Source organism: Nyctibius grandis, chromosome 2 (assembly GCF_013368605.1).
Source record: "Nyctibius grandis isolate bNycGra1 chromosome 2, bNycGra1.pri, whole genome shotgun sequence".
NCBI classification, from domain to species: domain Eukaryota; kingdom Metazoa; phylum Chordata; class Aves; order Nyctibiiformes; family Nyctibiidae; genus Nyctibius; species Nyctibius grandis.
In genome coordinates, this window is record NC_090659.1 from 19189370 (window position 1) to 19205752 (window position 16383).

A 16383-nucleotide genomic window follows, 5' to 3' on the forward strand; every position below is an offset into this window, starting at 1 on the left:
GGAAGCCTGGGCCAGAGCTGAGATGTGCAGAGCTGCTCTATGTAACATCCAGGTAACTCAAGGTAAAGCCAGCCTGAGCTGAACCATAAGCGGGTGTTTGACACACACAGTGCTGCCGATTGTGCCCTGCGTGTCCGCTCCTGCTGTACACCTCTGTGCAGCAGTCTTTACATACCTTAAAGGAAGGAGCTCAGGTTGTCGGGTCGGAGCTGGAAGGAACAGGACCGACTTAGTCCCCACACGCATCTGGCTGATGAGGATAGACACCTTGCTGCTCTCGTCTGCGGAGGGAAAGTCTGCAGCAGCAGGGCTAAAGCAGAGCTACCAAAGACAGTGAGAGGTTCGACCTGAGCACTTCAGATCTTGTCCCTAAGTAGTCACCCTCCCATAGCCCAATATGTACAGAGTACTTATCTGCAACAGTTTTGTGATAGTGTAATGTGTACTTTTACCGCTGTAAAACTCCACTTTCCAACAATTCGTTCAGTCCTAAAAAATGATTTCAGGCTTGAGGTTGGACTCGATGATCTTAAAGGTCCTTTCCAACCAAAAGGATTCTATGATTCTATGTGAAAACATAGAAATCTTAGTTTAGGAGTGAAATCACTGAAAAGAAAATTGGCCTGGTTTAGGCCAAACCAGGACAGAATCCCTAGTTTGCTCACATTGTAGCATGGATGTAAACAAGGCGTTTGGAACATTTCTTGCAAGGAGGCATTTAAATAGCAGACTTTCTTTGACTGAAAAATCAGCGATTACTGTAGGTGCAAGCACACTGCAGACACGGGCGGATGGTGCTCAGCCTGCAGCAACAATGGGAAAATCACCAGTCTTGTATTATACTCTGTGGTACTGGGATATTTTCTGACTTATTGCCAAGAAAAAGGAGAAGAGTAAGGAGATACAATCTTACAGCTTGAGGGCATCTTGATTCTGAATTTCCACTGTGGCAGGTTACTTGCTTGAATGTTGTCTGGCGCAACATTTACAAGATAATTTGGATTAGCATCAGTCCCTACTCGAATGTAAAGCTTCATTTCAAGTACATGCTCATCTTCATTCTCATTATGCATTTAAATCACTCTTAGAGCACAATAACAGTGTGCCAACGTGACACCATGGAGTGACCCAAGAACTCCACTGAAGGGGCTTTGTCAGCATTTGTAATACCTCACACTTTTTTCTGCATGATACAGTAATTCCAGAGATTCACAAAAGTCTGATTTCGTTTTTCTTTACGTGTTATCCATCACTCATATCTAAAGGCTTTTGAAAATAAGAAGTATTTCACATAGGCATAATTATAAAATACTACTGTGTTCTCTCATATGTAAATGAAACTTAAATTCAAGATCCTAAATTTTATGACACCATGTGCTGCAAGGAGGGTTTCACAGCAGTTTAATTTAAATTGAAAAATTGAACTTCTTAATTAATGAAATGTGAAAAAGAATAACAACATTAGTACAGCACCCCCCTGCTGTTTACTTTTATATTAAATTCAATTTGGTTTATGATACCACCAAGTCATCCCATGCTCTCAATGTTTATATTGGCTGCAGAGAACTATATTACAGAAGCCACAGGGCAGAGAGCAAACTGGAGAGTTTGATGGGAGCATAGCAAAAGTAGAGCTTTTGATGCTCAGACAGTGACAGATAACCCTGTTGCCAACATATTTCTGTAAAAGTCATCAAATAGTTTCAATGCTTACTTACGTACTTTTGCATATATATATATATTCTGAATATTTTTCAGATAAAATTTGTTCAATATTTTTCAAAGACAAGTTTTAAACTTATGAAAGCTTAACTGTGGAAGTCCTCTTCCTGCAACAACTGCATTCATTCTCTGTGATTACAAGACTACATGGATCTAGAAATACCACTGTCAGCTGAATGGTATCTGCAGTACCCATATATAGGCATGTAAGTCATAACATTATCAGCTGATAGTGGACATCACTGTCTTACTGAAAGAGCTGTCTTCACTGCTCTCCATGTTGCAGTATAGGGGAGAAAGGGGCTGAACCAGGTACGTTATCTGTTACTGTGGAAGTGCCAGAAAACTGAGGTTCTTGTCAGTCTGAACTCAGACAGGGATTTAAACACTGAAAAAATAAAGTCTTATAAATTCTTTAAGAACAAATATAAATACATTCTCACTTCAAAAAATATAATAAACTCAACTGGTTTAAATTAATATCCCTGTAATATCTGAAACCCAAATATTACAAAACTAGACAGCTGTCAAAAAAAAAAACCAAACCGCAAAAAAAACCCAGTTATTTTAAAGCAGATCGAAATACCAAAGAGAGCATAAGCAATAACAGGATGACTTTTCTTTTTTTAACCTAAGATATCAGTGCTAAGTCAGGGTTTCTCCTACAACCTGACTGAAGTCAGCAGTTAACCATTGACTTCAAAAGCCCTGGTGATGTGGCAGGTAAATGGAGCTTACCCACTTTTAATCTGACCAGAACAGAATTTACTCGTTGCTCTCACGCAGCATAACTTAGAAGTTTACCTGCTTTTTCAGTTACCATCATACCATTGCAAAGAGCTGAGATTTCATCATTCCTTCACTCAAGAACCTTGTATCCCTTCAGAAGGACAAGTGAGAGCAATTAATGTGAATCACATACGCAGGTGAGACGTAAGGAGAATTCGAGCATCCCAGGCGACAGCCCCGTGCTTCCGTGAGAAGTGCTTGGAAAGCTGCCACCACCACCTGCACCAGAAAAAGCAACAGCATGGTAAGGCGAAACATTTTGCTGACGGGCTCTCAGGCTCACAAATGTTTCCTTAGCAGTGCCATGTTCTGCTGCTGGACCAGCATTTTCCAGTTCTGTCCCCAGCCACATCCTCCTTGGATGCGGTACTGTAGCCTGGGAACTCGGCTGTAGCATTTGACCCCTTGAAGGATTCAGCCCAGGTAGACCTTGACACTGGGGACAGGGCCCGGGGGCCTCAGACTTCCTCATGGCTGTAAAATTCCCACTCTGCAAGCCGATAACACGTTTTACTACAACATTTTACAGTGCTGAAGACGGCAAAGGACAATACTGTCAGGGTAACTCTGAATTTCTTTGCTTTCATGGGTTTAAATCAAACTCTAAATTATTTTTAGTAGCTTGTTATTACAGCTTTTGCAACCTGAAGACAGACTACTGCCTTTAATTCATTAGTAATTTCAACAGTTAATCAGAAAATGTCATTACCTAGAAAGACTGCAGCTCAAAATAAAGCACACTGGAGTTAAATTTAAATTAAAGCATGGACAGAAATGAATGCAGCCTTTGATCCCGCTTCCATCCAGACTGCACCCTGATGGGCACAGCTGGACAGGATAGAAATTGTGAGAAGGCAGCAGTCTCGCCTGTTTAAAAGGATACTGTCAACTCATTAAGTCCTCAAGTTAAGTCAATTTAAAAAAAAAATATTCACTGGGTTCTTTCAGAGCTCTCCTAATGTTTGCTGCAATGGCCATTTCTTGCCAGTTTTGTTTTGAGAGAGGTTGATTTTCAGGTGTTTGACCGAAAAACATACCGTTAACATCTGCTTAATCATCACAGTGGCCAAAACCATGTTTCTGTTAGCCGAGTGGGAGCTGTGAGCCTAAACAAAGGCACGTACCTCTGTCTGTCTGCCTGAGAGCATATTCCTTTGGGCAAGGGAAGGGTCCAGTTTGTTTTGCACTGGGTGAGGTTGCCCCCTTCCCCAGGTGGCACCAGCAGGGAAGCAGGCGATGGAGGCGCGTGGTCTCAGCTCACCTCTCCTACGCCAGTAAGAACTTACCGATGCTCATGCGCATCCCTTTTTGGGCATCCATACTTACAGACGCCGAGGCCGGTGTGGGGTGGCTGAGACAAGCTCTATAGCCAGGGAGCGGAGAATGCAGGCCTGTGCCTGCTAAGCATCTCTTGCTGTGTAGCACATATTGCCATTTAAACTATGAGCTGGTCTCCTGCTGCTAACTAACGCCGTTCTTTACCTTACAGCTCTTCCTGCCACGCTGTCGCTGTTGAAACAGGGCTACGCCTTTCCTCTGCGCTCCATCGCTGCCTATAAGGATTAGCCACAAGCTGCATCCAGGCGTGTCTTCCAGCATTTTCTTGGGCAGCCATGTTTCCTATTTCCTTGTTCCAGTTCCCTGCATAGGAGACAGAGACACTTGGGAATTCTTGCATTGTCTGCCTGAAACGTGTATTTGGTCCATTACAAGAACAGCTATATAGCAAGTACAGTTGCAAACCCTCTTAGCGTAGCCATATCTTTAAATAACATAGCATATATCCTCTCCACAACTGGAAAGCAATATGTACTTTTTATTCTTCCAATGTAACAGTCTGCACTACAGCTTTTTCTTTTTTTTTTAATCTTTTTTTTTTCCCATACAACTATATCGTTAAAAACCTCACATATATCATGCTGACCAGAGAAGTCTGTGATGTAGACCCAGGCTCACCACCGGACAATCTCGCCTTGCCGCTGTCCTGACCTGTGCAAGGATCGGGTCGCCTTCCCTGCAAACACAGGGGTGCTCCTGGCACCTTCCCACTTCCAGCTTTGATTTAGGAAACACCAATAAAGTTCTTTTCCGGACCGCTCAGATTCGTTGGGAGCCAGATTTATCAATCCCAGGTGATTCAGGAGGGCCAGGAAGGTCTGATAACAGGGATAATTTGAGGATGACATTGGCAGAGCACAGTGTGGTGCAGGGATACCTGCGCTGCCTCCCTGGGCACTTCTACTTATGTTTCTCTGGTGGCCAGGTCAGCAGAAGAGTTCTCTTAAACTTCCTGCACTTTAAAAGCTTGGATCGCCTCACCAACCCTGTTCATAGCCCAGCAGCAAAACCACGTTGCCACAGCATTGCACTGTGGGGGAGAGCGGGGGCAAGACCTGTTCTGCTGTTAGGGACGTGTCATGTTGAAGTGTACCCCAGCTATAAGGAGCACAACTTCAGCACAGCAGCCATCAGTTCAGGCAGAGTGTCATGGTCCTGTGTCCCTATGCCTTCCCACAGGGGACCGAACTGCTCCCAGGATAGCTTGGGCTGGTGGTAGGTTAGAGAACACACAGACTTTTATTTCAGGTGGCTGTGTACTGTAGTATTTGTAAATGTATCCAGAGCATGGGATGAGTGTATATTTTAAACCCAAAATATTATTTATTGGCTTTGGAACTTTCCCTTCTCCAGTTTCTGCCAACTGGGTCAATGCGGGATTTCTGTTTTGTTTGAAATTTCATCTGAAAACGTATATATCAAGTGTGGTGGTGTGAAGCTGGTCCCGGGTTCTCAGCAATGGAACCTCAGCTCTGTCTTTAAAGAATCACAGAATCACAGAATCAATCAGGTCGGAAGAAGACCTCCGGGATCATCGAGTCCAGCCATTGCCCTGACACCATCATGTCAACTAGACCGTGGCACTAAGTGCCATGTCCAGTCTTTTCTTAAACACATCCAGAGATGGTGACTCCACCACCTCCCTGGGCAGCCCGTTCCAATATCTAATGACCCTTTCTGAAAAGAAATTCTTCCTAATGTCCAACCTGAACCTCCCCTGGCGAAGCTTGAAGCTATGTCCTCTTGTCCTATCACTAGTTGCCTGGGAGAAGAGGCCAACTCCCACTCCGCTACAACCTCCCTTCAGGTAGTTGTAGATTGCAATAAGGTCACCTCTGAGCCTCCTCTTCTCCAGGCTAAACAACCCCAGCTCCCTCAGCTGTTCCTCATAGGTCATATCCTCCAGACCCTTCACCAGCTTGGTCGCCCTCCTCTGGACTCACTCCAACACCTCAACATCTTTCTTGAAGTGCGGGGCCCAGAACTGAACACAGTACTCAAGGTGCGGCCTCACCAGTGCCAAGTACAGAGGGACGATCACTTCCCTAGACCAGCTGGCTACACTATTCCTAATAGAGGCCAGGATGCCATTGGCCTTCTTGGCCACCTGGGCACACTGCTGGCTCATGTTTAGCCGGCTGTCGATCAGCACCCCCAGGTCTCTTTCCGCCGGGCCGCTTTCTAACCACTCTTCCCCCAGCCTGTAGCGCTGCATGGGGTTGTTGTGGCCGAAGTGTAAGACCCGGCACTTGTTCTTGTTGAACCTCATGCCATGGGTCTCAGCCCGTCTATCTAACCTGTCCAGATCCCTCTGTAGGGCCTTCCTACCCTCTAGCAGATCGACACTCCAACCCAGCTTGGTGTCATCTGCAAATTTACTGAGGGTGCACTCAATCCCTATGTCTAGATCATCTGTAAAGATATTGAACAGCCCCGGCCCCAGAACTGAGCCCTGGGGAACACCGCTAGTGACCGGCCGCCAGTTGGACTTTGCCCCATTCACCATCACCACTCTCTGGGCTCGGCCATCCAGCCAGTTTTTAACCCATCTAGCCACAGGGAATATATTTTGGAGGGGTCGGTAGAAGTTTCAGGGAGCTGAAGTTGGATGGTGGAAGGTCGCCAGCTAAGCTCCAGGAATCTGTGGTGCGCGTCTGCTTCCCCAGTTTTCCTTCCCTGTATGCCTCCACCTTGCAGTAAGGGCCTTCATCCCACACTCTTGCCAGCCATCATCTCCATACACCATGGACACCTCCTCCCTCCAACTCCTCTTCTTTTCTTCCCAGCAGACTAGATGCTTTCTTATCCCTCCTGAGCTGCGAGGAAAGAGACAGGATCCGGACAAGGACATCTCTTAAATGTGGAGCGAGACCGGCATGACTCAAGACACAACTGGGCCAAGAGGGCTGACAAGGTGTGTGGTGAAGGCTTGTACCCCAGCTGCACCCCAACCAGCCCCCTGGCCCCAGGCGTGGGGTCATCAGGAGTTGGCAGGGCTCAGCGCCTCCGGCAGCGATGCCTCATCCCACGCAGGCAGCCCGGAGCTCCTCGCCTCCAGCCTCGCTGGGCAGTTGCCCACCCTTTGCCAAAAGCCAGACCTGGGTATGTTTTAATCTGATTAACTATGGCTTGGGAAGCCTGGACTGACACGAGGGAGACTACAAATCGTTATCCATTATGATCAACACGGTAAAATCATGACATTGCTCAGCGCTGGCTTAAACTAGGAAGTTTACCAAAGCGGTGATGTCAAGGAAAGGTGGTGTGGAAGGAGCACATGGCTAAGCAACCCCTGTGCCAGCCAAAATCCAATTAGCAATGCAGCTAGACTGCTCCAGTGGAAGGGACCAGAGGGGTATAGTTCTCCCAGCAAAGGGATAGAAGTGGAGTCGAAACAGAAGCAAAGGCTGAACGGACAGCAGCGTGGTGTAAAATGGGCTTGACACTTCTAAGGAGTAAAAGAAGAGGTGAAGAAGAGGTGGTAGGGTGTGAGCGGGGAGAGCTGCGCTAGCCAGCCCTCTACTGGGAAAAACAGCTTCACATGGGCGGGAGTGTGCTTGCAGCAAAGCTCTAAGCTGGTTTTTATCAGGTACAACTGCATCTTTACGGGAGGTTTTGCTGACACAGCTCGCACGTGCTAGGGTGCGCGTGATTTCTTTTTTTTTCAAAGTATTAACTAACACAGCTACGCGGGCAAAACTTGAAAACGTAGATTAAGCTTAAAGAGAACTAGGGGTCCTTGATTACTTCCTTGCTGATACCATGCTAAAGATAGGTTTTAGGTTAAAATCCTTATGAGCCCTGAGGCATTTCAATGAATTAACTGTTCTATTAGATCTTCTACAGCATGAGCTGAAGGTTGCTAGTATCCCTGACCGTTGGAAACCCAAAGGAGGGCAGAGCATCCCTGCCCATGGGGAACTCACAGCAGGGTGGCTCTGCCAGCTCTGTCTCATCTCCCATCCCTGCTCTCCCTCGCCGTGCGCCTCCCGTTTGCCAGTGCAGCCTCCAGCTAGGTGGAAGGGGGCTGGGCGGTGAAAATGGCAATATACCCGTTTCTTCTCCCCCCTCCACGAGGTGGAGGAAGATCGGTAGGGCAATGACTGTCTCCTGGACGCAGCCTGAGGCGGATGGGTGCCCAGTTCGCCTCCTTTCTCCCGGTCCACCAAGCTCCGGAGAGCATTTGGGGGATGCAGACTGCGGGGGGCCGGGAAGCTCGGCCAGGAGCTCCGCGCTACAAATCAGGAGCAGGAGAGGCAGCAGGATGCCGCCGGCAGAGGAGAGCCGAGGGTCGGGAGGCATAAGATGGAGAAGCGGGTGGTGAACGAGGCGGGGAGCGGGACCGGAGCCCGCCGGCGCCGCCGGAGCAGCGGGAGCGGCGGGGCGGACGCGATCGCGTCGCGGTAGCACGTTTCCCCGACACGGGGGTGAGGAAGGCTCAGGCGTGCTGGGGAAGGGAGGTGGGGAAAAGCAGCACAAAAGATCTTCCCGGGCAGCAATAAAACAGAGCCACACGCAGAGTCACGGCGCTGCCCCTGGTTCCGTTCCAGAGAGGGATGCGCCGCCACCCCCGGTTTGGGGTTCCGGGCGGGGGGATGGAGGAGGGGCCAGGCGGATTTGAAAACACCCAGGCTGCCGGGTTTGGACCGCATCTGCTCCCGCCGCGTGCGAGCGGATTAAATTACCGCAAATTCAAACTGAATGAGCCCTTTTCCCCCCTCCCTTCGCCGGTCCCTCCCTCCCCCGGCCCCCTCCTCCCCGCTCGGCGCGGCAGCCTCACGCCTGCAGCCGCTGCCGGCGCGGGGCAGAGCAGCGGCGGGAGGAGGAGGGGAGGCGCCGGATCCAATGAGGGGCGGCAGCCCGGGGCACCGCGCCGCCGGCTCGCCCCAGCCCCAGCCCCCCGCCAGCCCCGCTCCGCCCCCCGGCCCCTCCGCCCCAGCCTGGCCGGCGGCGCTCTCCCGCGAGCAACTTTCCTGCCCGCCCGGTGACCGCCCCGCGGGCCGGGGACAGGCGGCGCGGCAGGGACAGCGGCAGGGCCGGGCATGCCGGCGGCGGCGGGCGACGGGCTCCTGAGCGAGCCGCCGGCGGTGGCGGGCAGCGGCGGCGGCGGGGAGGCGCGGAAGGCGGCGGCGGGCGCGGAGGGCAGTTTCCTGGCCGCCTGGCTGAGCGCGGCGGCGGCGGCGCCGCGGGAGCGGCTCCGCGACTTCCAGCACACCAAGCGGGTCGGCAACTACCTGATCGGCAGGAAGCTGGGAGAGGGATCCTTCGCCAAGGTCCGGGAGGGGCTGCACGTCCTCACCGGAGAGAAGGTACCGCGCCCGGACCGGGGCTGCCGGGCACCCCTCGGGGGGCTGCCGGCACCCCGGGGAGTTAGTGGAGGGGGGGGTGAGATGGGTGTGCTGGGTCTCTGTGAGCCCCCCGGAGGAGGGGGAGCCCCACGGAGGGACCGACCCGGGGGCGGTGCGGGGCTCCCCTCGGCGCCCGCCTCCCGACTTCCCCGCGGCTCTGCCGCACGCTGCGGGCGTGAAAGCGGCGCTTCCCCTTCGCACACTGAGATTTCCGTGGCTGGAAATTTGGTTTCCTCTTGAAATACTTCAGTTGCCTTGACCTACCTTTTTTTCTATTTTTTTTTTCCCCCAGTTTATTTTTTTTTTTTTTTTGGTCACAAATGTGTTTTTAATAGTGAGATTTGTACTGCTGAGGACCAGTCGCAGTGTGCAGCCTAGTCGCGACATTTAGCGTGTAGGTACATACAGGTCCTTCTTGCTCATCAAAGCGATGGGAGCTGCTGCGTGTGCCTGCAGGAGGGGGCACAGTTCAGCGATTAGAAGTTGTTGGTATCACTGCACGGCCAAAGATGCACCCTGGATGTTTTTTTTCCCAGGATGCTGGGAAGTCCGCGGGGAGGGTCTCTGCTTTTTGTTTATTATCCAGAACCCTTCAGTGGAGGTTTTTACCCATCAATCAGGGTATGTCACAGCGTTATAAAGAGTAGTAGGGGCTTGGCTGGGCAGTAAACAGAGCAAAGACAAGCCCGCTAAGACCCCCCGGTGAAGAGTTGTGCTGCTCTTGTCTGAGCTATCTGACTTCTGCCTCTGTTTTATCAGATCCTTAACAGAGAGCTACCCAAAGCGGGACGCCTTATGGTTACTGAAAGCTCCTTGGACCAGTGGAGCTAAGTACAGTGTAATTTCCTCCAGCTCTAGCCGCACTGTAAATGCGCTGCTGGTACGATTGCATCTTGGTAGCTTGCATTCCTGCGCTCTTGGATCTTTTTCTTTTCTTTTTCCATTCCAGTAAATTTATCACGGAGTGAAATTTAATATAGGGCTCTGAATTTCATCATGAGAAAAATGATAAGATTAGTGATTATTATCATATAGGAATGCAAAAAAAAATTTTTGCTCTCTTCTGTTACCAAGCGTATGCTTCTCCTTGGTAACAGATACATCCAATGATCCTCCAGTTGATAAAAGGCACATGCACACACACGTCCTTCCCACCTCCACGTTTTTGGATTGCTACATTTATCTCAGTCTGTTGAGAGGGGAAAAAATAAAAAGACCCACCACACGTGCCTCTGTCTCAGCTCCCAGGCCTGCTGCCTTCCCCCCCACCATGTCTTGAAAAACACACGCTGTGACAAAGTGACAAGCAGAAACTAGGAGAATCACACTTCCTTCCTGCTGAGCTGCGGTGTCCGTCTTTATGGAAGGGCATGATGATCTCTGAGCTCTGTCTGACCTGATCTTGTACCAGGGGATCAAAGGAAGCTCTTGCTGTCGACTTCAGTGGATGAAAGATCAGTTGCATAGTTTCAAATTGACTAATCAAAGGTCCAGCTTCCCAGAAAATCCACCTATTTAATTCCAGGTATTTATGGATAAGCAATCTGAGTTAATGGATAGGAGATAAGAGTAATTAATGATTTGCTTCAGGTGAGGTCCTATCTCAGCGAGGTTCCTCCCTCTAACCAGAGGGGTGAATGCTTTCCATCCCACGCGTGACCCCACGTGAGAATTTCGCCCCAAGTAGAGAGCTGGTGGACACTCAGCTCTTCTGGGCATATTCCTCTGCTGAGCTTTCACGTGGCCTCCAGCCAAAGGCAGCTGAAACGTGCCCAAACTGGCTCTGCTTCACAGCTGCCGGCAGCTCTGCCTACATGGAGCCCACCACGGGCGACTGAGCTCTGCCTGTGATATGAGGCAGGGAAGAAAAACATCTGCTTACCGGGGCTCCTTTCTTTCGGACCGCGAGGCTGTGTCGGAGAGGAGGCTGAGGCTGGCAAGGGTGGGAATGGGATCGGGAGTGAAAGCACGAGGCGGAGTGAGAGTGGGCACTGGTGGCAGCAGGTCACGGGAGGAGGATCTGTGGAAAGAGGACATTTTACATAAGAAATGGTTTATCTCCATGGCAAAGTACTTGCACAAGAGCATCCTGATACATGAAGGGCCAGATCCATTGATTAAGTTATACTTGTGCCTTCTGAGAAATCTCGGTGAGAAGCGGGCCAGACGCTGGAGAGTTAAGTACGACAGCACAAGCGTCTGAGCCCAGGTGACACCGATGCTCAGCACAGACCTCCTCCTCCAGACATCAGGTGCCCAAAGTCAGGCTGGAGTTAAGGAGCTGTCTGAGACATGGCATCAGTAACTGCATGTGACAGTTACCTTCTGTCATGTCTCCCTACCCACCTCCATCCCTAAACTTGTCTTGTGGGAAAATCCCCCAAGAGTGACACCATGCTCCTCCAGAGGCTGGAAGAGGAGATCGCTCCGTAAGGACCTGATGCTGTCCCTCTTTCCACGGGGTGAGCCAGAAATTGGCCGTGTATAGTCTTCCAGTCCTCTCTCTTGCAGAGGAAAAGTTAATCTGCAGGAGTGTGTAGTTAATACGCTCGCAAGTGGAGTTCAGCGAAGCAAAATGTGGAAACAAAGCAGTCTCCCATGGACAGCTAGCTGGATCAGTGTAATTGCTGCATTTTTCTAAGCTGATGTTTTATGAGCCTGTTATTCCGGGATTAGTGCCTGCATGTATTTTGAAAGCAAAAATAATTGACATCTGATTTTTGTCTTGTAAAGCCGTTGTTGAGCAAGGGCATTGCCTAAATTTCAATAAAATCGACATAATAGTATAAAGTAGGGGTCTTACTACTAATGTCTGGTAGCTGTTTTGGCAGAGCCCGGACCCTTATGGTCACTGAAATATCTAACTTCAGTAAGGGGGGCCCGAACAGACTTTGATTTGCAGCAGACTTTAGCAACTCTGGAGGAGTTAATGCGCATTATTGTTTCAGAAAATTGTGTGTTTAGAAATGAAATCTGTGGATTAATGAGTCCCCAGCTAGGCTCGCCTCCATCGCACTGACACAATGCATTGTACAGAATCAAGGCAGTGCGGAGCGGATGCCAAAAATCTGCCATTACCTCACCCTGAAATTGCTAGAAGCTAAAGAGGTCTTCAGGAGAGCATGAGATGTGATATACTGTGGGCCAAACGCTGGTTACTTTACCAGGTGCTTTGAGGGCAGTTTGATGGACGATGCCTTTTGAGTGACCTGTGTGGGACAGGAACCAGCAGCTCCTACGGGCACCTAAGCACAAGAGGGTGAGCTAAGGTGAGATTTTCAAACCTTCCCTATGAACGTCTTTAGCATTGGACTTTAAATCAAAATCTTTTATGGTACTTCTTGCGGTTTATGTTGCCGTAATGTCAGACATGTTATTATTTTCTGGGCTTGAAAAATGTTTGGTAGTGCCTTATGCAATTAAGTGTATTTTAGCTGAGCGCAGGAGAATGTTGAACAGATTATTCTTTCCATTGCTTTTGAATAAAAATATCGCAGCCTATAATCTGACATTTTGGGGTAAAAGGCTGACTTGTCAGATCAGCTCAGGCAGTCTTTATTGCTAATCCTAAGGAAGCATAGAAGAACAAGCCAATTTAGCTTTAAATTGCAGCTCTGAAACCCTGCTGAGTTAGCTGTATTCAGCTAACTTTGGGAGCCTGTGCACAATGTACTCTCAGATTGTTTCAAGCCTTCTGCATAGGGCTCAGAAGGGTCAATCGCTGGGCGACGGGAATCGGGCAAAGGCAGATATCACAAGATAATGATTTTTTGCGTTTTTAGGGAGCTGAGATTATATTGCCATCTCTGCGGTGAGGATGGTGTGAGGCTCTGTTACTAGACTGAGTAGGTTATGTTATTTCCTGCAGCCCTGATTTAATGTCCAAATGACTCCACAATGTGGAGTTACAATGTATTGACAATATATTTAGCCAAAGTTCTTATAAACAAACTTGAACTGAGATTACATTTCGCTACTTTTAGGTGTAATCTTTAACACTGCAAAAAAGAGTCATTGAGTCAAGTTGAATCTTGATTTCTCGTCCACCAAAAAATTTGTTTATTGTTTTCTTTGGCGCTATTGTTCAGCTCAAAAAAGGTATATTTTTAGTTATAGTTAGTCAAGTGGCTTTCTGCAAGAGCGGCTAAAAATACAACTTACCAGTTTCTTCTATGAAGGCAAAGCAATTAATGTTAAAAGTGGCCTTTTCACAGGAGAGTTCATGTTCAGAATGCATTTGTGTATTAAAGGGGTAAAAAAAAATAAGAAGAGGTGTATTTGGGCACCCTGGAGGTGCTGGGGTGGGTAGGTGGGCAGAGCAGCCTCCCTGCAGAGGGCTGGAAATGCCTCTTTCACCCCGCTGGGCCCTCCTCGAAGGAGGGAGGTGTTTCCGAAGGGCACCTGCACGGCTCTCGCCTGCTAGCGGCACATTGCACTGCGTGCATTGTGCAAAATTACACACCAGCGTAGCAGGTGTGTTTCTGTGTGAACTTCATGCCCTGCCTTTGCCTTCTGAAGCGCTTTTTGATGAGCACAGGGGGAGCGGTGCAGCTCCCAGCCTTTTCGGTAGGTGTGGAGCCACTGCCAGGGAGCCCACGTGAGGTGGAGCGGGGGTCAGGCAGGTTACGTGGCTGCTGTACATCAGCCAGGCCTCCTAAAATGCTTCCTGTGGCCAGGCACAGGCTGTCAGTTTAGGCAGCGTTGACGTAAGCGCGAGTACAGAGAAGTCCATATGCAGCGGTATCGGTCCCTGGTCCTGCACCCCACCTTCCCCATTGCAAGCCCCCTCCCACTGCCGACCCCTCTGTCCCCTTCTCGGGTAGGATTGAGGAGGCAGCTCTCGTCTCAGTCTGTTAGGACCTGTTACCCGAAGCAACGGCTGGAGCGACTCGTTTTGCACAATTTCTATCTTCTAGCAACCATTTAAGAGAATATAGGCAGGTAGATATGGACAACAGTGGTTCCAGTAGGCAACGGCAGATGCTAATGATGTATATGGATACACTTTCGTGTGACACAGTGTTGATTTTGCCTTCAGTAAATTCACTGTTTTCCTGTGTCTTCCACGATAGACTGCAGGGAATGGAGACTTGGTGGCTAAAGGCCTTTGGGTGTGTTGGCAGGTGAGATCTTGCCCTGTTCATGCCCTTGGTAACCATGCTTCCTGCTGCGACATCGCTGCTCTTCATCAGGGAAACCAGCACTGGTGGGGGCTTCCAATCAAGGGCCTCTGCGCCGGGACCTGCCGTTGTCAATCTTGTCCATATCTCAAGATCCAGGGTTGCCCAAATAGTAGTACTGGCTTAAAGCCTGGGGAATTTGGTATGTACTCATATATAGTTCTAGGATCTTTACCTTTGTCTGATTTCTGAGTTTTGGGGGCCATGGGTGTGTGTGGGGGGACCACTTTCAAACCATCTTGCCAACCACATGGGCCAGGAAGTTACTTCGTTGAAAACAGGACTTGAGTTTCTAAGGCGGTCACCGGTCTTTCAGTTCAACCCTTTCCTTTTTTCTGCCCCGATTATCGCGAGGTTGTAGGTAAAACTGTGAAACTTGGAATGTCTTCATTGATTTCAGTGGCTCAGAGGGTAAAGCCACAGGATCTTAATTTGAAATTTTATCTGTTATCTTATGTTCTTCCTCCAGTGATACTTGTATATCAGTTTCCTAGATGCATTTGTTCTCTCACTCTAAGTATTTAATTAGTAGTTCTCTTCTTACCTGTTTCTCTGCATATTTTAAAATTTAATCTCTATCCAAAAAAAGCTTGTTTTGAAAAGTGCTTAGTGCAAATCTGCACGGTGGCTTTCTCCCAGGATGCTGTTCCCTTTTATTAACAGCTGCCAACTGTTGCACCTGGATGATATGTCGCTCTTCATTATATGCACCAAGGGAGTGAAATGAGGGTGTTTCTGCAGCCTGAATTTTGACATTGCCTTGCTTCTAAGTGTTTGCTTTCGCAGCTTTGACACTATTCTTTTCACAGAGGTTTGTGTCTGCAGGTGCATAATTTGTATTGAAGCCACTAAACATATGGTTTTGTTAACATACGATACTTCAGAAAATTATTTGAAGGACGCTCTCATGTTGCAGTGGCATCAGTGAGGACTTGGCTGGAAGGAGGACCAGAAGATAGGTTGCCATGTCAGCATAGTGTTCCCCGATATGTGTTATGGAGCATGCAAGAATTTGAGCATAAGGCAGAATAAACGCCAAACAGCTGATGTGCACCGACCTGCTCAGTTTGCTATATGATCACCTGCTAACAGTTCGTTCATCTGGAGAATAACCAGTTGCATCAGGCACTTGTTATAAAGCCATGCTCTTCCCTCTAGCCCTTTTCTATGTTGCATACTTGGTGTAAGTGGGAATAGGCTTTAATAGGCGGGAAAGCCTGTTCATTAGTGCAGTCTATCTTCCAGGAAGATTGCTTTAATATTTTTCAGCTGTAGTTTGCAACTTGTTCTGCAATGAGCTGAATTCATGCACATGTGGCAGTTGCTTATCCTCTTGAGATAATCTGCTTTCAAGTTTACATTCAGCAGTTTTAAGGACGTCACTAACAGTGCATGTCAGCAATGTGCTGCTTTTCGTATAGACTTGTTATAATTTTAGTGGCATATGCAGGATGGAGGGAAGCCGAGTGTTTAGGTTGAATTGACACCAGGTGTAGCTCTTATGCGACACTCACATCTGGATCCTTGTATTTGTTCTTGCAAGTTTTGTAGTTTTAACATATTTAATGATGCCTAAAGCTGTGTGCCTGCTTTTGTAGGCATGTGTTACCTATAAATGTCTCGGTAATTAAAACACGTCTTGCTTTCTACATGTTGCAGTTTACCATATCTCCTTTTATACCAATGAGCTGGAGAATGCTACCGTAGCTTCATGCGTTTCAGCGGATGTAACACATTAGGCATCTTTGCCCCTCCGCCCTCTTTGCTTGCCTGCAGTCAGGAAAATGGAGGTTATTAATGAGCAGCACTTACTTTTCACAAGGATATAACCCCAGAAGGAAAGCAGTCGTGAGATGGTGTGACAAATCTGACAGCTCAATTGTAATAGTCTGTCTAAAATCCAAACTGTTGTGTTATATGAACAATAATATGAAATGAGCTGAGAGTTTGCGTGCTGACTACGCTACACTTCAAGGTTATGGAGAAGCATTGAAAACTGTCCAAAG

At 48.5% G+C, this 16383-nt stretch overlaps 1 protein-coding gene across 1 annotated transcript in view; it reads left to right on the plus strand.

Annotated features, from left to right (window-relative positions):
* Nucleotides 1–8891: 8891 nt before the first annotated feature.
* HUNK (hormonally up-regulated Neu-associated kinase) overlaps nt 8892–16383 on the plus strand; it is a 57913-nt gene continuing 50421 nt past the window's right edge. Inside the window, exon 1 of the mRNA XM_068395184.1 lies at nt 8892–9158. Within this exon, the coding sequence (XP_068251285.1) occupies nt 8892–9158 (267 nt within the window). The remainder of the gene's footprint in view (nt 9159–16383) is intronic.